This window comes from Mixophyes fleayi, chromosome 3, assembly GCF_038048845.1.
Source record: "Mixophyes fleayi isolate aMixFle1 chromosome 3, aMixFle1.hap1, whole genome shotgun sequence".
Lineage (NCBI taxonomy): Eukaryota > Metazoa > Chordata > Amphibia > Anura > Limnodynastidae > Mixophyes > Mixophyes fleayi.
The window spans coordinates 29,978,503-30,003,993 of NC_134404.1; the positions used below are offsets into that span (position 1 = coordinate 29,978,503).

The window sequence follows — 25,491 nt, forward strand, 5'->3', positions numbered from 1 at the left end:
TGCATCACGTGTAAGCATATTTGTAACAGAGTATCTTTTGTAGAATCCAAGGATGATGGAAAGAAAATTGACATACGGGGATTCATAAATTGTAACTCAGTCTTTGTTATTTATTTGTTAAGATGCAGTTGCAACTTATATTATGTGGGATGTACCACGAGAAAACTAAAAATGAGGTTTAATGAACATAGAAGAAATGTCCTAAAAGGTCTTAAAACCCACAGTGTGTCAAGGCATTTCTGTGAACAACATGATTGTAACCCTGAGTGTCTATCTATCGTGGGTCTACAATTTATTAAACCCACCCCAAGAGGGGGAGATAGGTTCAGGGCCTTATGTAACCAGGAGGCATACTGGATCTACCTCCTAAATACCCTTTCTCCGATGGGTCTAAATGAGTCTATTGAACTAAACGAAATAGTTTAGACTATTAGACCAGTATATCAGCTATAGGTATTCAGTCCCTTTTTGTCTATATATGTTTAGATAGTTTTTTGCTATATGTGGTTAGGTGGTTCATATAAGTTCCGTTACATCTCATATACATGTTTAATTAAGCATATTCTTGATGTAGATTGCTGAGACCCTTGGTTATTGTTACATTCATTAAGAGATTTATCTCTAGTGGTTTCTACTAGCTGGGTAGTTCAATAATATATACCTAGTCTTAATAGATTTACTGTAATAAAGGGTCCCACTAATAGATGTAGATTACTTAGTAATCTTAACCCTTCTGAGTAATTGAAATAAAATAAAATTTTATCATTAGTGCTAAGGATGAATGGAATATCTAGTAGTTTTTATCTAATAGATTTTTTTTATTTATAGTAATTATTTTGTGATATCTTTTTAAATATTTGGATGTCCGTTACTATTTCAACAGTAACGATAATTAGTGGAGTAATAAAACATTCGGAACTATGTTACTTTCATATGGGATAACGATTTATTTATTATATTACATACTATTTCCGTAAGTCCTAATCGCTTCATCTTTTTGAAGTTAATGTGTTTGGATATTTATTTTTATAGTCAGCAAAATTTGAATGCATTGGTACTATGAAAATATTTGGGACCCTTTTGGATTAAAATAATATTATAATGTGACACACAGTGAATGTGTTACCAATGTGTTTGACTGTAATTGATGGTAAAGTGGTATTTAATATGAAGTTAGACTTGTTCCGTTTTGTTATTACTTAGTGATGACACACCGAGTGAAGTTGTGCTTTCCCTATGTATTAAGCTGCTTTCTGCAGTGCGGACTGATTGTGAATTTGATTACTATCAGGTGTTCGTGTGTTTCTAATTAATCAATTAAACACTTTTGGAACTACATATGATCCTTTTGAGACAGTATGAACACTATCTCTGATGAAGTGGTTTGCTACCACGAAACGCGTAAGCTGGACTTTTTTGTCTAAACCCTTTAGAGCACTCATATACTAACTTTGTGGACAGATAGCTCTCTTATCGGCCAGGATTGGAATTTTCTTCTTAGCAATTCTATATTGGATCTTAAACCAGAAACCCAGGAATATCACTGCTGGTGCAGGAGGCTGCAAATATACTCCGTAAACTCCACGTCGGCTGACAGGAGCCTCCTAGAAATATCTTTATATCCGATTAACAGAGGAACGTGTAAACGGGCATTTCTACTGGGCAGGTGTTTCTGCCGGAACAGCATTATTCAGCACATGTATACGGAGGAGCAAGTACAGATTGGAATACTTATTCCGGGTAACTATAGCAGCATGTTTCCATCTTGTTCATGCTGACGGGTAAAATACAAAATACAGATTGGATGATACATCCTAAACACCAGGAATCTGGTAAGAATATACTATATTACTACCCGTGGACTGCCTTTATTTCCGTACTGAATCATCTGCTACATTCTCTATTGCTGCTTAACTACATTTATATTTGCATGTTGAACTATATCTATAATACATGGGAGGTTCAGCCTTGGAATCTGAGGATTCAAAGTATACTATACTATGGTTCGTGGACAGTCTGAAGTCCATCTAGTTACATCTGGACCGTATTAGTCTTGATTACTATCTACCTCATGTGAATTGCTATATGCAAAATATAAAGTTTATCAACGTGAGCACTGTCCCAAGGAGTCAATTCCATTAATAGACATTGTCAATACCATCCTGAGAGGGATCACTTTAACTGGATTTAACATATTTTTTTTGATAGGTGCACATATATATATATATATATATATTGTTTTTCCTCATCTAGATGGTAGGGTGTCTATATATGCATAATGAGTGTATTTTATATTATATGTTTTTAATAAATGTTTTAATATCCACACTGCAGTACTAGTTTTTTTGAGGACCTGAGTCTATTGCATTGTTTTGTATCTAGAGATTGCACTTGTTGTCAAGGTCAACGGAGAACATTCCATTCACCCCAATATTTTCACTTGTGGTGACTGCAAGTTATTGTCGCAGGTAGTGCCAGAAAAACTGCGCCACAGTGCAAATGATCCTGATCACAACTGAAAATAACAGTGGGTACGGGATCAATGGATTCTATTCCCATACACGTTTACATTGGTTTACTAGCAATGATAAAATAATAATAAAAGCATGTGTTTTCAAGATAATAGCTATGGGGCACGTAAGAGTTTATGGCACTTTAAGAAAAAATCTCCACTAGCTTAATATGTCTTCAGGTTATTACTGTCTGTAATCAGGGTTTTTTTGTTCTCTATATTGATGTTTCCATTGTTGGGAGTATTTCTGTTTCATTATAGCCTACTGTATATGGCTTTGACATGACCTAAAAAGCGGAGATTGTACATTCCAAGTCATTGTGCGGAACTGGCCCTTGACTGAAGTACTACAGTCGAGTGAGACAACGTTGTCTCAGATGCCCCACGGAATATGAAAATGTTTTGTCCGGAGACCACAACTGGGTTTCATGATTGTTTCATCTGATGTTTTCCTTGCAAGATAGTCTAGTTAAGAGTTTGTTTGTTTTTTTACATGTTTAATTATGAAATGACAACTTGTATAAATAGAACAAACAAGTAAAATAAAAATATTTAAGTAATTTAACTATATTACAACAATAAAAAAAAAACAATTTAGTAGAATAACCGTTATCCGTGTGTTATTTTTATAATTTTCACACCTAGACGAAAGGAAAGGGTCAAAAGAAAAGGCAGAAGAGAGGGGGGAGAACTTGCAATTCACTTGAAATAAATTACATATACAGCCTACTAAGTTCTTAGACCAAATGAGCTTGTATAGTACTATATGAAAGGTCCACAAAGTGCATTGAAATCTCCCAATAAGAATATCCTTCAAAAAGTAGCGAGAGTCATGAGGTAACAGGAATGGGTGAGGTGAACACGAACCAAGGGTCCCAAATGGAATCAAATGTATCTGCCTTGTAGATGTAAAGTGATATTTTCCATGGATAATATAAACCAGATTCTGTCCTCAATTTGCTGGAGGGAGGCAGACATGGATCATTCCAGTGATTAGCTAAAGAAGATTGGGACATGTTTAAGATATCAGAGACGAGTTCACCAGAGTGTGCTCCTAAGGCAAGGATAGGGGATATAAAAGAGCGGAACGGGGAGAACGTAAAAATTTAATGTCAAATACCTGTTCAAGCATTTCATAAGTTTACTTCCAAAAAGCTGAAATCTTGGGGCAATACCACCAGATATGGATGAAATCTATGTGCAAGGTTCTGGTATACATTGTATATGAATTTCCCTTAATAATGGTGCAAATAGAAGCCTACGAGACCTGGGAGACAATAATTCTTTCTCACAATCACAATCATGTTTCAACAAAGGCTCAGCAATGGCAGCAAGAAGTTATAAAGAATAGAAATCATACCTCTTCTATTAGGATTGTAACATAGATGCTTAAAAGGGGTAAGACACCTAAGTGTTTGAACCATAGGTAAAGACTAAAGAAAAGAACATACTGGAGTACATTAAAAACTATTGGATCGGGAGAAACCATATCTCAGAGAGAGAGTCTAAAGATTTCCAATTTGCTCCATCTTTAAAATCATAGGATCATTTTTCAAAATCACCACTTCACAAACCGCTATCTCGATTTTAACAATGATGACCATACAAACAGCCAGATTTACTAAGCTGGGGACTTCAAAACTGCCACAAAACAGCCATCCAAACAGTCAAAATGAAAGAGTGGGTTGTGAGTGTCGAGCTATTTTGCCATTCAGAACATAAGAGAAAGCACAATTGACATTTAAATTATTTGGGCAATCATTATTTAATAATTAAGGGGCAAAATTAATTTAATATTAACTTATGAGAAAATTTTGTTTTTATATATTTTTTAAGGGAACATTATTATAGCATTATATTATGTGGGAAATGTGAATATATAATAATATTAACAGATTGTTAATGGTGGATGTAATGCATATTTTGGCATTACATAGTGCCTGAATAATATAATAAATAATTCTGTCCCCTTAATATAATGATTTTTTTTTTCCATAAGTTAATATTAAATTAATTTTGCCCCTTAATCAATAAATAATGATTGCCCAAATAATTTAAATGTCAATGGTGCTTTCTCTTATGTTCTGAATGGCAAAATAGTTCAAACACCATGGGGTAAATGTATCAAAGTCTGTTTTTTTCATCTCGCGGGAGATCGGCATCTTTGCAGCTAAAATTTAAAGTGGCGATGGCTTGTAAAGGCAAGTTTGCCTTTACAAGCCATCGCCCCTTTAAATTTTAGCTGCAAGAAGCCCCCCAAATCTGGGGAGGTAAAACCTGGAGGAAGAACTCGAGCCCGAGCAAGCAAAGAAAAAGGGGGTTAAGGCCCCAGAAGATTTTGCGGTGGCTAAAGGTACTGATGTAATACTGGGAGAGACGGTGCAGTATAAAGAGAAAGATAACAACACGACAGAGTCCACAATTTCAGCAGAGAATGTCTCTGTAATGGACACTGACTGTGAAAATAATGAGGAGAATGGTGCTTCTGGTGACTGGGGTGATACCATGGAATTGGAAGAAGTGAAATGTAAACTAGAAGTAGCCAAAAGTGAGGTGGAGAAGTTAAAGGAGCAGATACTGTTGCTTAAAAAGAAAAGAAACAAAGCATTTAGCTCAAATAGAGCAGTTTTTTCCTCAAGAAATAAAAGAACTGGAGAGTGTGCAAAAAGATAAAGAAGCAACAGTGTGTTTACTAAGTGCCTGGATAAATGCGAGGAAGCTGAATCTACAAGTGCAGAGGAAGAATCAGTGACAGGCATGCAAAGCTCTCAGAGTACACAGAGATCACAAATTCCACCTAATTTGCCTGTTCATTCAGACTATGTACAAAATACAGACAATGTGACTTTAGAACAAATTCATTTATTGGAAAACAGTATACAAACGGTTGTGCAGTCAGGGGGAGCTGTGGAAGATTCTGGCAGCATGAAAACTGGATCTGGCAACATGGATGCAGCAGGGAGAGCACTTCCAGGTTGTGACCTCATCCTATCTGGGACTGAGCCTAGCAGTGTGTCAGCATGTGATTCACAGAACATCCAGCAGAGGAAGAGAGAGAGAAAATCCCTGCAGTAATTTCATAGTCCAGCTGGCACTGAATAAAGGGATTCCCAAGCCGATAACATCCACAGAGAAATCTGCAAGGGGTGATCTGCAGCCGCAGTACAGGAAGATTCAGGGGGTGTCTGCAGAAATGTCACTGGCTGTGGTAGACTTTCCTGCAGCTGTTGCAAAAATATGTGAGAAGGCTGGCATCCCCTTTCCTGGACATGACAGAGATGAAGCAGATGCACTAAGCATAGGTGTGCGAGCCTTAGGGGACTCAGGCAGTCTTGTGCAAATGGAGACTGCTTCAGATGAAAATGTTGCAAAAAGTGATATCATGCCTGGTGCAAATGATGCTAATTTGTCTAACCTCAGTTTGAGAAGTAATTTAATTCGTATGGTGACCAAGGACTGCCTAGCAGCCAGAAACAAGTTAAAAGCAGACTGGGATGTGCCAACGAGAATAAAAAAAAGTGACTGATAGCCTGTTGGAAATGGGTGTTTCTGTTAAGGAATCTGAAATTACTTATTGGCTTTTTTCTTTAGAAAATGAGCAGGAAACAAAGGCTAGGGAGGGGAATAAGAGTATGAGTGGAGGAATAAGGAGTGAAGGGGTTAACGATGGGGGAGGGGGAGGTCAGGAAAAGCAGCCATACATTTCATATGCCAGAATTCTGGGGGGCAAAATTCAGCCCCAGCACAGCCAAATTTGGGAAGATCACCAAATAGAAGAAATGTAGTCCAACTAAAATAGAAAGGGGAGGGTTCCCCACCAGATAGGGGATAGGGGTACTATGGCCAAGGATCTCTTTGCCTGTATTCACCCAGTGGGGACAGCTGAGTATGACCTAAGTTTTGAGACCCCCTATGGCCTCCAGAATTTCTGGGCACGGTGGGGGAGTGTCAAGAATGTGTCCCCTTGTGTGGATTATGAGGCTTCAGCCATTACCAAGCAGAATAACATCAGAATGACTATATTAGTACGCAACAAATCCTTATTAGTGGAAGACCTTTTTCTATTGGGTAAAACGGTATGCTGTAATGGAATCTCCTCTAGTTAAGGTTCCAGATTCAGAGAGGCACGTCTGGGGTGGGGCCTGGATGGCTGTTATTAGCCTGAGGCAACTGGATTCTGGACCAGTACACCTTCTATCTGCAGCCTATATAGGCAGGGACAGAATCCAGTGCTTCTATCCGGGCCAGCCCCGGACATGTTATCGCTGCAGTTCTTTCCGCCATTTTAGCAGGGATTGTGATGTTGTTAGGTGTGCGCATTGCCAAGAGCTTGGACATACAGCAAAAGGTTGTAAAGTAATCAGATGTAACCTGTGTGGTGAAGTGGGACATTCTTTCACCAACTGTCCCCGCGCACACCACAATAGGGAATCTGATGCTGAGATAGCGGAAAGGGCTGAGGAGGTGGAGAGAGAAGAGAGGAGGCCTCCTAAGGCAAAACCTAGGAAACAGGGTTTATTCCAATCTAAGCCTCAGCCAAGACCTAGGTATGGGATGTCTGTTCAGCTACAGAATGAGAAACCGCAGCCTAAGCCAAGGTCAAAGGTGGGCTCAGCTCAGCCTAGTACTAGTAAGGAAGGTGGGGAGGAGGATATGGAAAAAGGTGGAAGCTGGTAGAAAGGGGGTAGGGCGAGTCCAAGTTCTCCTGAACCAGTTGTTTTGGCCAATAGATTTTTGTCCCTGTCTAGTGATGAAGAGGATGGGGAAATTGTGTGTACTGCTGGTGCAGAGCTGATCCTGAGGCCCAAAGCGCAGAGAACTAGGGCAAAGGGGCAAAGAGGAAATATATCCAGAAGGGGAGGACCCCGGGGGGACAATTTCTGGGATTGACGGTGTGGTTCGGTCAGAAGATTCTCTGGCCAGAAGTGATGGTGTACAGGATCCGGGGATAGGGTCAAAGGTCTTATAGGTGTTAGGTAATATAATGCTGAGAGGTAATGAAGGCAATGCCCATGCCTATAATCTTTAATGATGGCTCCCCAACCCATACAGTTTGCCACCATTAATGTGGCATCTGTGCGTTCTGATCGAGCTCGTTATTTGGCCTTTGATTTTTTCAACACGCTTGAGGTTGATTTTTTGTTTTTGCAAGAGACTAGGATTGGGCGCCTCGCGGACCTCCACAAATGCAAACGGGAGTGGAGGCGAGGTCCCTCCTATTGGTCTCTTGCGGCCGAGCCGTACAGTGGAGTGGCAGTCCTTTTTACTGGCATGTAACCATTCAGCGGATTATAGAAATAAGCATGGGCAGATGTATGGTTATAGATGTTTCCCTAAGAGGGCAGGTCCTGAGGTTGATAAATATTTATGGTCCACAGACCCAACGGGGCAGGAAATGCCTTTTCAGGAAAATTAAACCTTACCTTTTTACGGGCCGGCAGATTGTCTTCGGGGGTGATTTTAACACCATTGTTAGGCTAGAGGATAGGGAAGGCTTGTGGACATCGCTGGGCTATGATGCAGGCTTTTTAGTTAATATGGTAAGTCAGGCTGGGCTGGTAGATGTGCATATTCGTCACTCTCCAGACCTCACGGGGTTCACCTTTTCTAGAGGTAGAAGTAGGTCAAGAATAGATAGGTTTTTCGTTAAAGGGAGCTCTGTCACATCAACTCCAAAGTTGATGGCGGTAGAGTTCTCGGATCACGTTTGTCTTTGCATGTCTTTGAACACTTCAGACACCCCTCAGAAAGGCAGGGGCCTGTGGCGTCTGAACTCCAGCCTTCTGGAAGATGAGGAGGTTAGACAATCCTTTAGGGACTTTCTTGAAACCCAAGAAACACTTCTAGACACAGGTTGGGCTAGGCCAGAGTGGTGGGAGGAATTCAAAGGAAGAACTCGGAGGTTCTTTAGGGAACTTGTGGTTCAGAGGAATTGGATAAAAAAGAACGTCTGCCATGCCTTGAGACGGAAACTCGATTTCCTAAATTCTGAGGGTGGAGATAGTGGGGAAATCTCACGGGTAAAATCCCAGATAAAAGAGTGCCAGTATGACCGTTATGCCTCTTTGGTTTTGGAAAGGGACTGCGGTAAGTACCACTCTCCGGATCCCTACTTTAACTGTAAGAGTTCGGTTGATGCGAAGGAGGTGAGGGAACTGCGCAATGACAGAGGGGTCCTCCGGAAAGACCAAGGGGGAATCTTGTAAGTCGTGCACTCCTTCTACTCTGGCCTTTTGTCTGGGAAGGTACTTATCAGAGAGAAGATGGAACGGTTTCTGAGGGGCGTGTCTAGGCTTGGTGACCATCAGGCTTCTCTTGATCCCTTGGATTCTGAGATAACGGTGGACAAGGTCAGGAGGGCGATTGATAGTTTATCAAATAAGAAATCCCCAGGCCCGGATGGTTTAACTTCCGAGTTTTATAAAGCCTTTGTGGACCTCCTGGCCCCACACCTAGTGGCGGTTTTTAATGAGAGCTTGGGTAGAGGGTTACTCCTTCCCTCCATGAGGCAGTCCGCCCTTATTTTGCTATCCAAGGGGAAAGACCCATCCAGGATTGAGAATTGGCGCCCCATCGCTCTTCTCAATTCAGATAGAAAGATTCTGGCAAAGGTCATTTTTAACAGGATTATGGAAGTATCAGGCCTGTTGCTTTCCACTTCTCAGCATGCTGTCCTTGGCATCCGGGAGGTCGTGGAGCGGTGCAGGGTTGAGAAGTGGGGTAAGTACCTTCTCGCGCTGGATCAATCTAAGGCGTTTGATCGTGTCAATCATGAATATCTATGGGCACTTCTTGAGAGGTATGGTCTGCCAGTGAGGTTGGTTGATTGGCTGCGTACCATTTATAGGCAGGCCGAGAGCTTCTCTCTTGTAAATGGTTGGGTGGGTCCTACTTTTGCGGTGTCATCTGGAGTCAGACAAGGTTGTCCCTTGAGCCCTCTCCTCTATGTATTTGCGATTGATCCTTTTATCAGGAGGATTGAGAACGGTGCAGTGAGGGGAGTGCAGCTTGCTGTGGATGTTCCCTTGAAGTGGTGGCCTACGCTGATGATGTCACAGTAGTCATGTCAGACATGGCCGAGGCACGTGGCATTGAAAATCTAATCTGCGAATATTCTGAGGCTTTGGCTCAGAGATAAACCAAGAAAAGAGTGAAGTTCTCTGGTTAGGGGAGGTAGGACGGCAGTTTGTCCTTCTGGATGCGCTCCCTCAGGCCAGTCAAGAGGTTAAAATCTTAAGCATTCTATTTGGTTCGGGTGATTATGCCCAGCAAAATTGGGAATTGAAACTGGCAGATGCCGCCACTAAGGTGGATAACTGGAAGAAGTGGAAGCAGCCCTACAGAGAACGGATTGATTTGATCAAGACTTACTTGATCCCAATTTTTTGTACGTCAGTTACATATGTCTGTTGCCAGAATCATTAAGGGTCAAGGTCAGTTGTTATGGGGGAACAAGTTGAACCTCATCAAGAGAAATGTGACCTACAAACCGAAGGATGAAGGTGGCCTGGGAATGGTAAACCCAGTGCTGTTCTTTAGTACTGCCTTTTTGAAGCTTCATCTCGGGAGTCTCTTTTTGGAGTCTCCCCCTCGGTGGGTAGCTGGCTTTCGTGTTTGGGTGCACCCCTTTCTCAACGCATGGTTGGATGGGGGTCCCGTAGAGTCTTCGAGTTAAGCATGGATACCTCCCGGCCTATATGGTTCAGGGTTTAAAGGTGACAAGGAAATGGCAGATTGAGGTGGGCGAGGCAAAAAACTCCTCTAGAAGGGTGTTGGAGAGGAGGATTTTGCGTACTCACTTTGATGTTCCCCTGTTACTAAAGGATTGCCCAGGTGATATGAGCTTGAAGGGTCTGTCTTTGGTGAATTACAAGCGGATTCCTCTGAAGTTTAGAGATCTCACTTGGCTTGCATTTCACGGGAGGCTCTTTGTTAAGGGGAATCTGAAGCATAGGGCTGTCAATGATTGTGGTTGTCCACGGGAGGAATGTCATGGGAAGGTGGAGACAATGGACCACTTCTTGCTTCAGTGTCCTTTTAATATAGAGGTTTACAAGGGAGTGTCCCACGCCTTAGGCCTTCCGTGTCTTTCGGGGCTTAGTTACCCTGAGTGGGTGTATAGAGTGCTCACAAGGTGTGGGGATTTTGATTTAAGCACTCGTTTTTTAGTTAGCGTAGTTGTTAGGTTTTACACATGGAGCGCACGGTGTTTAGTGTCCATTAGGGGCAAAATCCTTCCCTGTAGTGAGGTGGTGGATAGTATTCTGCACGAGGTTTGGAAAATAAAGGAAATGGAGAGGGGCTGGATGGATGCTGTGAGCTAGGGTAGACTTTGGCGGGGGCTGAGACCTCCCTAAGTGGTAGCTAACACCTGGCAGTCTCTCCATTCTTGGCTATCTATCCTGTTTTATCACTAATAGATTTTGTGGAAACCTTTTTTTTTAGTAAGGTTTACATACATTTAAAGTTTGCTTTCATTACCTGACATTAAAGGATGTGTGGGTGGTATTATAGATTGGTGGCTGGGTTGTGGTAATGAAAAGTATTATGCTAAGGGTTGGCATGTTTCTCTCGTGGAAAGTTTTTGATTTGTTTTGTGTTTTTTTTTTGTCTTTTTTTATATTTGTGAAGTGGTGTATTAGTTGTTTTGTGATGGGATTGTAGTAGAATTGGGTGTGTGAAGTTGTTGTTCATATTGGTCCTTTTTACTCTTTGGATAATGTATATAGTCTATTTTATCTTGGACAAAGTGATACTGGATTTACTTTTAGTTGCAATTTTTAATAAAAACATCAACCCTTGCAAAATTGCAGCTTATTCAAAATGATAAAATATGGAGATTTGCCCAATTTGCCCCCCCCCCCCCCCCCCCCCGATTTCATGCCCAAAACCTTGTTGGGTCAGGCTAAATAAATACTATTGCAGTTTGTATCATAGTTGCCAACTCCCGGAAACTTGCGAGACTGGAGGGCGGGAGGGGGCGGGACGAGGCCATTCGCGTCATTTTGTCCTCGCCCCCCGCGAAAACGTAATTTGCGTCACGGGGGTGGGGTCAAAATGACGTGACTGGCCTCGTCCCGCCCTCCAAAATGGCGTGATTCACCGAGAATCGCGTCAAATGACGCGATTCTCTGTGAAATCCGGGAAGCGGGAGAATTGCCATCTCCCCCGGGAGCCTGGGAGACTGACCCAAATTTCGGGAGTCTCCCGGACTTTCCGGGAGAGTTGGCAAGTATGGTTTGTATAAGGGATGCCCTTTAGTGTTAATCTGATATCAGTGATACAACTTGATTTAATCCTTTAAAAATAAGTTTTTCTGAATAAGAAGCTGGAGCATGAATAAGAAGTGAATAAGAAGCTGTCCGAATAGGAAGCTAACTTCAGCCTCGTCAAATTTTGCAGCAATTACGCTCATCAAATTATTATGCACGCATGTATGTGAAATATTGGTAAAGCTGCACTGCTATGTGCATTTCCTCTGCGTCAAGTTCAGAAATAGGCGGCTTGAAGCTTCCCTTCCAATTTCCTCAATCTGGTGAAATATTCCATACATTGTGTCATACACAGTCTGAATGTGACACTCCAAATGTAGTAGAACTACAAGCCCCAGCATGCTCTAACATCCCCTGTCAGTAGATGCTGGGACTGATAGCTATAGAAGCTGGGTGTCACAGGTTTCCTAAACCTGATGTACACATTTACCTTCCTGAGTATCTGTCGATTTGCGTCGCTAGGCACTAAATTAACACAGCGGATGGAATGTTATCCGGAACCAAAGAACAATGCTTTCATTGCTAGGGGTGGTGAATGTGACGAGAACACAGGAAGTGACGTTTCAGCCTCCAGAGCGGAGCATGCTGGGAGTTGTAGTTTTAGCGCCGTTCCTGACATTCTACAGCTACCAGAACACTGCTGCAAAGGTGAGATTGTCAGTGTCACTGCCCAGAGCTGCCCCCACTGTTGTATTTTGGGGGAGACAGCATACTGAATACAGAGCTCATACATGTCCAGCTCAAGTTCAGGATCACACCCCCTGCTCTGTTCAATACTGGTTGGTCAGTCATTCGTCTGGTAAACAAGGTGATGTGTGCAGAAGTGCTGTAAATGATGTTACTGTGAATGCAGGTTTCTGCTGGGTGAGAGTGTGGCTATATGAAATGTACACAGACAGACTGCAAGCTCTTGTGTACATTCCTTATTGTATTCTTCAACATGTTCAATTAATGCATTACCTTTGCTGCATGATACTTTTTAAATACTTTACCCACGACTGTGCTCTTTTTTAAACCCAAATACAGTGATCCTCCTTTCTTCCTAACCGACACTTCTGCATCCAAATAATCCCTGTTCCTCTTTTTCATAAACTGCAGTGTTTTCCCCAGAAAATGTTGCCAGCAGGGTGGCATTAAGAAGCAGCTGGGTGGGAACAGTATAATACTTTACAATAATAATGAAAAATGTTGGAGGTCTTTGCCCACACCTGCCAGGACTGGTGGTCAGTGGTCTAACATGCACTGCTGGCTGTAATGCTCACATAGTGCCTGTTCTAATGAGAGAAACAATGGTGTATTCTATTATAATAAGTCTTTGGTGGGCTCCTTGGGGAAATAGGTGCTGGGGAGAACACTGAGCTGTCCCTCTTTTGGGTCTCATAGATAGACCTATATGGCTACAGTCTCCTAAAAGTGTCTGGTTCTCCAATGTATAGTATACCCTGTACCTTGTAATTAAACTTGCCTAGCTTGGAGCAAATGTGGTTATAAAAGTCTCGGAGGACATTTCCTTAAAGACAAGTAAAACACAGTGTGTGGGATATACCCATTGTCCATCCAGTCTGATCTATATTCAGCTGCATGTTGAATGCAACCTTATCTTATGTATATGGAGGAATACACATGCTGTGTGTTCCTCAGAGCTCTGTGCTGGACAAATGACAGTCGTTGGATCAGGGATAAAGTTAAGTTAATTGTATGCAGGGCTATGAGAATAAGCAAGCTATAGCGTCTGCTAAATTGCAAAGTCTTTTTATAGGGTTACATCTAGAGCTGCAAACAAAACATATATGTCTTTGCTTGAATGACAATATTTTGCAGTTGAGAGTAAAGACACAATTCTGAAATAAACCTCATTTAATGACAACAGTTTTGCTGTTTAACATTGTTAAATTGAGCACATATAGCAGTTTTTTCTTTCTTAGAGCTCAGACATCAGTTCCCCATGTACTAACTAACACTGGTCTGCTGGCAGCTGTTCTATGCTGTTCCCTAAGTGACCTTGTTTGTCTGGGAGAGGAAAGTTACAGTCTGCAGGACATTACACATTTATCTCTTACAGTTCCCAACACGCATGTGATAATAATGCACGCTGAACAGACCATGATCACTATGTGCTCTCTCTATCATCATCAGGTATTTATATAGCGCCACTAATTCCGCATCGCTGTACAGAGAACTCGCTCACATCAGTCCTTGCCCCATTGGAGTTTACAGTCTAAATTCCTTAACATACAGACAGACCAAAAGATTAGGGTCAATTTAATAGCCAATTAACCTACTGGTATGTTTTTGGAGTGTGTGAGGAAACCCACATAAACTTGGGAGAACATACAAACTCCTCACAGATAAGGCCATGGTCGGGAATTGAACTCATGACCCCAGTGCTGTGAGGCAGAAGTGCTAACCACTAAGCCAACGTGCTCTATACTCTTGCTATTACGATTCAGCCAGCATTGACTATGAGCCGCATGTGTAGTCCTCCATATGGATCGATGATCCGAATTCCGAATGAGGTGTCTCAGCCGCATTCACCCAGCAGCTGGATGGAGAGTGTTGGGCTAATCTGGTGTGCTAACATTGATTTGTTAACCAATGCAACAAGTTGAGGGTGATGTCACATGACAAAAACTGAATGCCATACCAGAAAAGTCAGCATTTATATAAGCTGAATTGTGACATGTTGAAGAGAGAGGAGAAAAGCTGCTCCCCTGTCTCACGAGAGAACGCTTCCACTCAGAAGATGCTAAAAAAAACACATCGTTTGGTTCAGGCCTGGCCAACCTGTGGCTCTCCAGGTGTTGTGAAACTACAAGTCCCAGCATGCACTGCCTGCTATTGCTAGCTATTTTCTACCAAATTATGCTGCAACTTGTAGTTTCACAACACCTTTGAGAGCCACAGGTTAACCAGGCCTGGCTTACTTGCTGCTGTGAGAAACTGCTCCTATTCTATAAGTCTTTGTAATGAGATAACCTTGTGCCATACACTGCCGGTAAGTGCCTGCAATCCTACAAGGGCCAATGTATTTTCTCAAATACCATGACATCTTTGTCACAGTGATCTTTTTAAGATCCATTTAAGAAGCAAAAACATGTACTTTTGCTTAAAAAAAAATAAAAAAAAGTGTGTCTAAAATGTGGTACCTTTTGATTGCTGGCTAAAAATAAGCCATTCTGTGGTCCTTTTCTGGGACCTACTACAACCATGCCACTTTTTTATATGAATACTAAAGAACTTGCTTTTTCTCCTTATATAATGACAATGATCAGTCATTTACACTTTGTTCACAATGTTGTACCTAAACACATGGCTTAAACCTCATCCTCTAATCCCTTCTCTATTGAACTGCTAGTTCCAACTGTTTGGACATCTGGTCGTCCTCAAATCATGCTGAGGGCGACAGTGCAGCACCTGCTGCTGGGAAGCCAACACCCTGGTCCCACCAAGCTGCCAGCCCTCCTCAGGCTCAGCCGGTGCAACTCCGCACAGAGGCGGCACCATCAAACTCTACATCCAGAATGGGCAGCACTGGCCAAGAAACAGTTGAAAGGCAAGGACCCAGAGAGCCTGAGGTGGCACACGCCAGAGGGTATCGTGATAAAGCCTCTCTACACCAAAAGGGACACCACAGAGCTGCCCGAAGAGTTGCCAGGGGTGAAACCGTTCAGCCGAGGTCCATACCCCACCATGTACACTCACAGACCTTGGACTATCCGACAGTACGCCGGCTTCAGCACGGTGGAGGAGAGCAACAAGTTCTACAGAGACAACATAAAGGGTGAGTGCTTTCTATGTGTTGTGGTTATCCAGTTAAAAAAAAATGTTGCACCCAATTTATGAGCTTCATCTACCATCTATAATATATAATTATTATATTTTTTAATACTTGTCTAGCCAATAAGCCGATTTCATTGATTACTGCCATTGCTCCTATCCTACATGGTAATTGATTTTTTATTTATTTTTTCCAAATTGAGAGAGAACCCTAAAACTTTAATCTGGCTCTCAATTTAAATGTATGTGCAATATTGGTACGCTGATTTGGGTTGAAACCATTCCATTGGTGGAGGTATCTTGAAAATAAGAATTATAAATATATTTGCAAATGTTTGCAGCTAAGACCTCTTCTTGTATTATTGTATTAATTGCTGGAGGTTTTTTTTTTGTTTTGTTTTTTTAATAAGGCGTGTATTGTGTCTTCTTCACTCAATCCCTGAAAGCAGTTTTATGTCATTTAATACACCCGACAAACTCCAGACCTTCTCCAGCATACCATACCTTCTGTGGTCTGTTACTAACTAATCTGGTTTGTTTGCAGCTGGTCAGCAGGGATTATCTGTTGCTTTCGACCTGGCTACTCATCGTGGCTATGACTCGGACAACCCTCGAGTTCATGGAGACGTCGGCATGGCTGGGGTTGCCATTGACACAGTAGAGGACACAAAGATGTTGTTTGACGGAATCCCTTTGGAGAAGATGTCTGTCTCCATGACCATGAATGGTGCCGTCATCCCTATCCTGGCCATGTTCATTGTGACTGGGCAGGAGCAAGGCGTTCCCCAGGAGAAGCTGACCGGTACTATACAGAATGATATATTGAAGGAGTTTATGGTCAGGAACACCTATATATTTCCCCCAGATCCTTCCATGCGGATCATTGCTGATATTTTCCAGTACACATCTCAGGTGAGATTCCCTATTAATGCTATTGTGGACCTAGATCCTTGGAGTAGATAAGAAGTTGAAGTGGACTAAATGTCACAATTGAAATCATGGTGAGGACTCCAGGTATCAGTTTTACCTCCTAAGGGTAAAGTCAAGCATCAATATGGACATCCCCAAATCACTGGGGACGCTGTAAGAAAACTTTGACCAGCAGTCCCAAACAGCACCTGATCATGAATATAAATAGTAGGATTTTGTAGATGAATGTGATGTTTTGCAGTCTGATATTTTACTTATACCCAGCTTCAAGTGGAAATGTATCTTGAGTTCTGCTTGTAATTGAATACGGGCATACCTGCGTTTAAGTTACATGTGTTTTATTTTAAACGCGAGTTGCGTTCACATTTCATTCAAAGATGAATCGGGCCCATGTGGACAGCAGGGTGGCTTAGTGGTTAGCACTTCTGCCTCACAGCTCTGTGCTCATGAGTTCAATTCCCTACCATGGCCTGATCTGTGTGGAGTTTGTATTTTCTCCCCGTGTTTGCGTGGGTTTCCTCCAGGAGTTCCGGTTTCCTCCCACACTCCAAAAATATACTAGTAGGTTAATTGGCTGCTATCAAAATTGACCCTAGTCTCTCTCTCTCTCTCTCTCTTCTCTTCACGGCGCTGCAGAATTAGTGGCGCTATATAAATAAATGGTGATGATGATGCTGTCTATAGTTTCTGTTTACATTGTTTCCGGTGTAGTCATACAAACACTTGTATTTTCCACTTTCTGTGTAGCACATGCCAAAATTTAACTCCATCTCTATCAGCGGGTACCACATGCAGGAAGCAGGGGCTGACGCTGTGTTGGAACTGGCCTACACGGTAGCTGATGGCTTGGAGTACTGTAGAACAGGGCTGAAAGCTGGTCTGACCATTGATGAATTTGCACCCAGGTAAGTATCGCTGAACCTAGACATATGACCCCATAGTAAGTGATGTAGCCCATACTTGCCAACTTTTTACTCTTTCCCCCTGGTCGCATTGAATTGCGCAATTTTGTCTTCAACCCCCGTGACGCAATGACACGAGAGCATCATTTTTGCTGCGGGGGCGAGGCCAAACTTATGCAAATCACTTGTATTTATTATGTAGAGAAATATATTATATACAATTATTTTCCCTTTCTTTTTATCCCAGGGGGTCCTTTGGGAGTCATAAGTGATTTAAAGCGGTTTCCCCTATTTTTTTCCTAATAGATCATAATCCTAATGATCTATATGGAACAGGGCGAATTAGTAACTGCAATAGCAGTTATTATTATATCCATGCCAGCATGGGTTTAGTAGCTACGGGCAGCTGTCTCTCTTCCAATGAGTCCACCTGTGGGCAGATTCAGCCAGTGTGTAACTAGTATAATTATACATACACTGGGGGATATATTGCCGTTATATAGGTAACGATAAATGTGTTTTTGAGCTCAGTAAATGTAAAAACTCTTTGATACTTTTCTAACTGCAAAGCTATAAACAAAGCAGGTGATTAAGTGTAAGGCGCACCGTGTACTAGAACCTCGTTGGACCTAGTCCTGCACTAGGGCACCGGACATCTAGTTTCTGATTCATTCATCTGATGATTTCATGCTGAATGTTCTTGCCTCCCCCTAAGGTTGTCGTTCTTTTGGGGCATCGGGATGAATTTTTTCATGGAAATAGCTAAAATGAGAGCCGGCAGAAGGCTGTGGGCTCACCTGATAGAGAAGAACTTCCAGCCCAAGGATCAGAAGTCCTTGTTACTACGGGCGCATTGCCAGACCTCCGGCTGGTCTCTTACTGAACAGGTGAGGGCGCAACGTAAGATGCTGAGCTCTGTTCTCCATGGTGCGTTGGAGTATTTTGACTTTTAGAGTTTTTTTTATGTAAATGTCCAGCAATACATATCTGTATAGTGAATAGAGAGATTCTAGTTTCTGACCATATTTGAATCCCAGCTATATACATTAATGTATTTCTGGTATTCTGTGCATGGAACAGATACAGCAATGGTTAGTCTAACAGACTAACAGACAGCTCTTTAGACAGTTGGCGCTCAAGCTACTCATTTGCGGTGGTCTGCCGATCCCTATGGTGCAAATATTCATAAATAAAGGAAACACAGTCTCACAACAGGTGTCCTTAGTCCTTTATATATTATCATTTACAACAGGAACAATCGCAAAACGTTTTGGATTATCTTGATAGTACTTTCGTCATCAGAATCCAGAAACGTTACATGATTGTTGCTCTCTTCCATGAACAATGAAACAGCCTAAACATCCTCTTACTGTGAGTCCGGTTTCCTGGTTTATGAATTCTGTATATGGCTCCCATAGGTCTCTGTTAATGCAGTAAGAATTTGTAACTTGGATGTTTTGTTGTCACTGTCCATTCACATGTTAATCACTGGTAGGCAAGATGGGCCACTCTGGCTCCCAGCATCCTGTCATAGTTTGCAGCTTGTCGCACCCCAAACAATTTCCCTATTTCTGATCTAGATTATTATTATTAATTTTTATTTAAAAGGCGCCACAAGGTGTCCGTAGCGCTGTACAGGGACAAACAAATTACAATACAATGGGAGACAGCACAGTACAGTAAACAGTAAGCACAGTAACTCAATAAGCTCAATGCACAGCTAGAGAGGGCGGGGAAGGGGGAGGGAGGATCCGCAAACGACGGGGCCCAAGAATGAGGGCGCGGAAGACAGGGAGACCCCCCCCAGGGGACCCTCGAGGAGGAGGGCTAAGTAGCTGGAGAGCAGAGTTAGAAGTGGTGGAAACAGGAGGAGATATGGCCCTGCTCAAGGCAAAGAAAAAGCATACAAGCGAAACGCGCATCGGCGTTCGCATTGTATCTCACATGCTGCTGTTTAATAATACCTAGTTTATAACAAGAGATCAACACCATATTCTCTCACTCTAGTTTGGGTCATAAAAATGGGTCTAGACATGACCGTTCTATTATGGGCTGAGAAAATAGTATATGCTAGATGATTTATTTTAATCACGGCTCTCATAGACTCTATTATTGACTCCACTAGACAATTCTCAGGCAGTATAGATACCAGCTAATTTACTAGTGCACTCCTTCTAATCAGATCGGGTCACAGCAACGGGTCATTATTCGGCCGCTACCGAGTGTGCCGTGACAACCATACACGTTATCAGATCTTACTAATCACGGCTCTATTAGTCATTTTTTGACTGTTTTAGACAACCCACTATGGTCATAGAGATCGGTTAGTCTATCGGTGCAGTAACTACCTTGACCATATCATAGATGATCCTATTACCAGCATAGAAGTACTATACTGTGCACAATTCTATAATATAGGATCATAGACTAAAATTAGGTATGCACGATTATTTGCAACCAATGTTATTTATTATAGAGAATATCTGAGAGATAATGTGCAATAACAATTAAGGTATTAATAAAACTCTTTACCATCCGAAGTACTAATTACCCATTAGGGTCTTATCTTGTTATGACCTCAAGGATGCATGAGTAATTTATCACTACAGCAGCCAATATTGTTGTATCAATATTTATTATTCTAATAATTTCAGTGAGAATACAAGCGACTTGCAGTAGAAACTGCAATTTTATTTTCACTTCCCTCACCTTGCATTTCAATATTTTCGCTAGTTGTATCCAGATACTACAATTTTAATAAATACCAATAAAATGTAATTTTAACTCTTCATACCCCGGAGTGCCCCTCTATACACTCTTTTTTCTCTGTTCTATACTCCTAATATTTCAAGAGTCTACTGGCCAAGACGTTTTAGGAATGGTTCTGGACGCTGGTCCCCAGTAATTACTAGAGTCTGCTGAATTGAATAGACAGTAGAGGCCCCATTGGAGGATAAACAAGATAACCCTTTAAAGTTAAAATGTGTTTCATTCCCATTGATGTTTATATTAATCAAATTAAGTTGTAGAGTGTTGTGTACCTTGCATGTTAAACGTGTGCTACGTTAATAAAGATAATTTAATTTCCACAATAGGCCTCTTTAATTCTATTTTCTAAATGTACCAAAAGAAAAATATGATTGAAACTATGGCCATTAAATATTAGTCACATGATTCCTATCTCATGAGTGTGACCTGGGGGGAGGATTCTGGGAAACTTTTACATCTAATAGGAATAAAAATAAAAGTTCTGTGTTCCTGATCACAAGCTATTTCCTGTTTACTCTCAGGACCCGTATAACAATGTCGTCCGCACAGTGATTGAAGCCATGGCCGCTGTGTTCGGGGGCACTCAGTCACTGCACACAAACTCATTTGACGAAGCTTTAGGACTGCCCACTGTGAAGAGCGCCCGAATAGCCCGTAACACCCAGATTATAATCCAGGAAGAGTCTGGGATACCCAAAGTGGCGGACCCCTGGGGTGGTTCCTACATGATGGAGTGTCTCACAGAGGACGTCTATCAATCTGCTCTGAAGGCGAGTTCTATACCTCTTATAATCTTATTCTATTAGTATATAGATTATTGTAGTACAAAGTGCAATATAAACGTGGAAGGACAGTGTTTCATTTAAAGTTTGTGTAACTGTGAGAATCCATTGGTTTAATCTCAAAATGACTGAAGCCTGCATCTAAAGCACATTGGTTGTTTGTTTAGCTGGTAGAAGTTGCATGTAAGACATGGACACAGATGTGAGCTGACAAATGGACACACTTCTATTAAACCAGCAGTGGGCACATTCAGCCCGCTTCTTCCGATCCTATTCTTCTGCGTCACATGACCTACTCTGCACGGTGTAGGAAGGTCACGTGACATACCCGGAGGAGGAGGGGAGAGTGCACTGAGCTCTCCCGCCTTCCTCTGTGCACATGCGTCTCTCCACCTCTCTCATGTTGCCAATCACTGTATAAAGCAGCCAAAGGTACACTATATGGACAAAAGTATTTGGCCACACTTGTTAATTATTGAATTGAGGTGTTTCAACCTGCTGCCAGAGGTGTATAAAATCAAGTACCTAGCAATGCAGTCTTCATTTGCAAACATTTGTGATACAAAATGGGTCGTTCTGAAGAGCTCTGTGACTTCAAGCGTGGTACTGTGATAGGATGCCACCTTTGCAATAAGACAGTTTGTGAAATTTCATCCCTGCTGGGCATTCCACAGTCAACTGTAAGTGATATCATTAGAAAGTAGAAGCATTTAGAAATAACAGCAACTCAGTCACAAAGTGGAAGACCACGTAAAATCACAGAGCGGGGTCAATGACTGCTAAGGTGGATGGTGCGTAAAGTCACCAACGCTCTGCTGATTCTATAGCTGTAGAGTTCAGAAATTCCACTGGCAGTAATGTTATCACAAAAACTGTGCGGCAGGAGCTTAATGGAATGGGTTTCCATTGCCGAGCAGCTGCATGCAAGCCTCACATCACCAAGACTAATGCCAAGCGTTGGATGGAGTGGTGTAAAGTACACCGACACTAGACTGTGGAGCAGTGGGAACATGTTCTGTGGAGTGATGAATCACACTTCTCTGTTTGGCAGTCAGATGGGCGAGTCTGGATTTGGCGTATGCCGGGAGAACGTTACCTGTCTGATTGCATTATGCCAACTGTGAAGTTTGGTGGAGGAGAGATAATGGTATGGGGCTGTTTTTCATGGTTTGGGCTAGGCCCCTTATCTCCAGTGAAGGGCAATCTTAATGCTTTAGCATACCAAGTCATTTTGGACAATGCTATGCTTCCAACTTTGTAACAACAGTTTGGGGAAGGCCCTTTTCTATTCCAACATGTCTGTGCCCCAGTGCACAAAGCAAGGACTCCAAAGACATGGTTTGATGAGTTCAGTGTGGAAGAACGTGACTGACCTGCACAGAGCCCTGACCTCAACCCCATCGAACACCTTTGGGATGAACTGGAACAGAGATTACGAGCCAGGCCTTCTCAACATCACTTCCTGACCTCATAAATGCTCTACAGAATGAATGGGCACAAATTCCCACAGAAACACTTCAACATCTTGTGGAAAGGCCTCCAAGAAGAGTGGAAGCTGTTTTCGCTGCAAGAGGGGGACCAACTCCATATTAAAGTATATGTATCTGAATACAATGTCATTACAGTCCCTGTTTGTGTAATGGTCAAGCGTCCGAATACTTTTGTCCATATAGTGTATGTATTGCTCGCTATGATTTTGCAGAATATGGCTGGAACATTGCCTGATATTTTAAGACGAAAAAAAATTATCTAACCATGTTATCATTTATACTATTGGAAGACAGAGCTATAGTTTACATACATTTTCTGTAGCATAAGGAGTAGTTGGAATATCTGCATTGGTGTTCGGTTGTGCGGATTGTTCTCTTTTATGTGCTGGAAGTAAAGTCCTATATTTTAACACTGTCTCTTGTCTCCTATGCTTGACACATTTGGACATTCTGTACCGCGTCTGCTGAGCAGCTGATTAATGAGGTGGAAGAGATGGGTGGGATGGCCAGAGCTGTGACGGAGGGTATCCCAAAGCTTCGGATCGAGGAGTGTGCAGCCCGCAGACAGGCCAGGATTGATTCAGGTGAACACACGGGGCTTTATATGTGTCCGTGAATAAAAGTTATTTACATAACTGTGCCCAGCACCTGGGACTGTATTTGTTGAACACGGATATGTTATCCCTCTGTGCAGGCTATGAGCCACCTCCATGGGTTGTGACAGCCACCTCTTTGCCTTCCCTGTCACATTTTGTTACTTTTCAGACCCCGCTACACCCCCAATGATGTCACACATGACCGCAAGCTCTTGTAGGAAGATTATCAAAAACGCAATAAGATTGACAGGAGGGATCTAGGAGGAGATAAAAGTACTATTGGGGAAGAGAGGGCAAATAATGGTAACTGCACTGAATAGTAAACTCTGCAAGCAGACTCCTTAGCACCATCTTGGAGGCAAAGCCCTATTACAAGAATATTTATTTATTCATATATATATGAAAATGTACTTTTTTTGAAAAAAGTAAAAATTTGTAGACTTCTGTCTTGTTTAAGATAACTTCAACATCTAATCAATGCTTCTTTGAAAAGTTATTTTATGTTAGTACCATGCAAGTGTTTTGCATTTTTTTGGGAGGGTGGATGGGGTAAAATTAGTCAGTTGAAATCATTGGTCTATAGAAGCTTAGTTTGGTAATGCACTGTAATCCGTTGGCAGTGCTTTTGACATGTGCAGTAATGTTCATAATTCTATTGATGATAAAATGAAGAGAGTTGTAGTGCGTTCCTTAGTGACTGTATGTAAATAAGGCAAAACATTGTAGGAAGAGTCACTTTAGGGAACACCAGTTACCTGGCAGCTCTTTCAGACAATGTTCCACAAACTGCATGTTCACAGCATGAGACCGGAGCTCATCAGTGTAGGACAGTGGGTGATTAGAGAGTAGACCTATACTTACTGAAACAATGAAAAGTGTAACGGATCATTTCAAGATCATCACTAGTGACATTATATTGTTATTTGTATACTTCTTAGTTTGTATTTATATGGTGCCAGCATTTTACATGTTCCTCTATAATATGAGAAAATTGCTATACAAACTGTAAACACTGAAACCAAAAAATGTAGATCATGTCCAGCAGATCTTCCCCTAGGGTTAGAAGAAATGTCTCCAGAGATCAGGGGTACAGGTAATAAGAGGGACAGCTGCTGCATTAAAATACAGGGAAAATAGCTCAATATGTCCAAAACAGAAGTGATCTCCTACAGTCACCACCTTCCATCAAATCTCCCTCACTGTCAAAAACACCACAATCTTCGGTCTCATAAGACCTTGGTGTCACACTTGACTCTGCTTTATTCCTCATATCTAGTCTCTGTCCTGTCGCCTCCACCTTAGAAATACTGCGTTCGTTTCTTACCCACAATGGTACCAAAACTCTCATCCATTCTCTCATCATCTCCCATCTTGTCTAGTCTGCAACCTCCTGCTATCTGGCATTCCCCTCACCCATATATCCACACTTCGATCCATCTTAAATGCTGCAGCAAAACTGATCTTCCTCTCTCACTGCTCCACGTCTGCTGCACCACTCTGTCCTCCAGAATACAGTTCAAATTACTCACCCTTACCTACAAATCACTTCATACATCTCAAATCTCATATCAAAATACTAACCTTCCTACCTTCTCAGCTCTACTTCTGAGCTGCGCCTTGTCTCGTCTCTGGTAACCACCTCTCACTCCCGCCTACAAGACTTCTCCTGTGCTGCTCCCCACTTAAGGAAGTCCTTATCACGATTGATCAGACTCTCCCACAGCCTTCAAATCTTTAGACGCTCTCTGAAAACCCATCTCTTTATTAGAGCTTACCCTACTCCCATCTTTACTACAAACACAAATACAAACTCACAACTGTCCCCATCTCCAATCTGAGCCACACTCGCTCCTCTTCTCTCAGCTGTGCCCTCCTCCACTTAGAGTGTAAGCTCTCTAATGAGCACGGTCCTTCATACACTTTGTTTCCATGCCTACATTTATACTGTACGGTGCACTGTGACGGCTTACAAATCTATGACGATGATGATAATAATGTGAGATGGAGAGGAGGGCATAATTTTAACTGTGAGAAGGCGATTTTGAAGTGAATGGTTTAGCTGTGGGGTCTGCTAGGTTTATGCTGTGAAATCTATTAAATTCCGCTAGAGGTAAATGTATGTGATAAACTGGGCACATTTCCTACTAGTGCATAACTTTTTAGTATTATTTTTTTTTTCCTGTGAACATAATTTGCCACTTAATTGTGGCTAAATCTGCATCTGCCCCCTAGTGTTTGGTTCTTGAAATACAATAGAACTAATTTGTGTTATTTCAAAGAGCCGTCATTACTACAAAATAGCCGCTAGTACAACAAGTTGTTCTGAGCTGCTGACGGCTGCAATGTCTACTTATACTGACTACTTTATTCAATTCCACCTAGTTTTGTTTCAGTATTTTTAATTATTTTTTAATGTGTTTTTTTATTGGAAGAATGTTATAATACAAACAAAAAAACAACA

The 25,491-nt window shown here is 41.9% G+C and overlaps 1 protein-coding gene across 3 annotated transcripts in view; it reads left to right on the forward strand.

Annotated features, from left to right (window-relative positions):
• Positions 1-5,690: 5,690 nt before the first annotated feature.
• Positions 5,691-25,491, forward strand: part of MMUT (methylmalonyl-CoA mutase) — a 55,185-nt gene continuing 35,384 nt past the window's right edge. Inside the window, exons 1-7 of one of the 3 annotated variants that reach the window (XM_075201288.1) lie at positions 5,691-5,814; positions 15,140-15,565; positions 16,106-16,473; positions 17,239-17,396; positions 18,109-18,280; positions 20,684-20,932; positions 22,907-23,018. In XM_075201288.1, the coding sequence (XP_075057389.1) occupies positions 5,706-5,814; positions 15,140-15,565; positions 16,106-16,473; positions 17,239-17,396; positions 18,109-18,280; positions 20,684-20,932; positions 22,907-23,018 (1,594 nt within the window). In that variant the 5' untranslated portion in view covers positions 5,691-5,705. Of the gene's footprint in view, positions 5,815-12,314; positions 12,433-12,512; positions 12,593-15,139; positions 15,566-16,105; positions 16,474-17,238; positions 17,397-18,108; positions 18,281-20,683; positions 20,933-22,906; positions 23,019-25,491 lie in introns of those variants that run through there. The other 2 variants (XM_075201289.1, XM_075201290.1) reach the window with 2 other exon arrangements.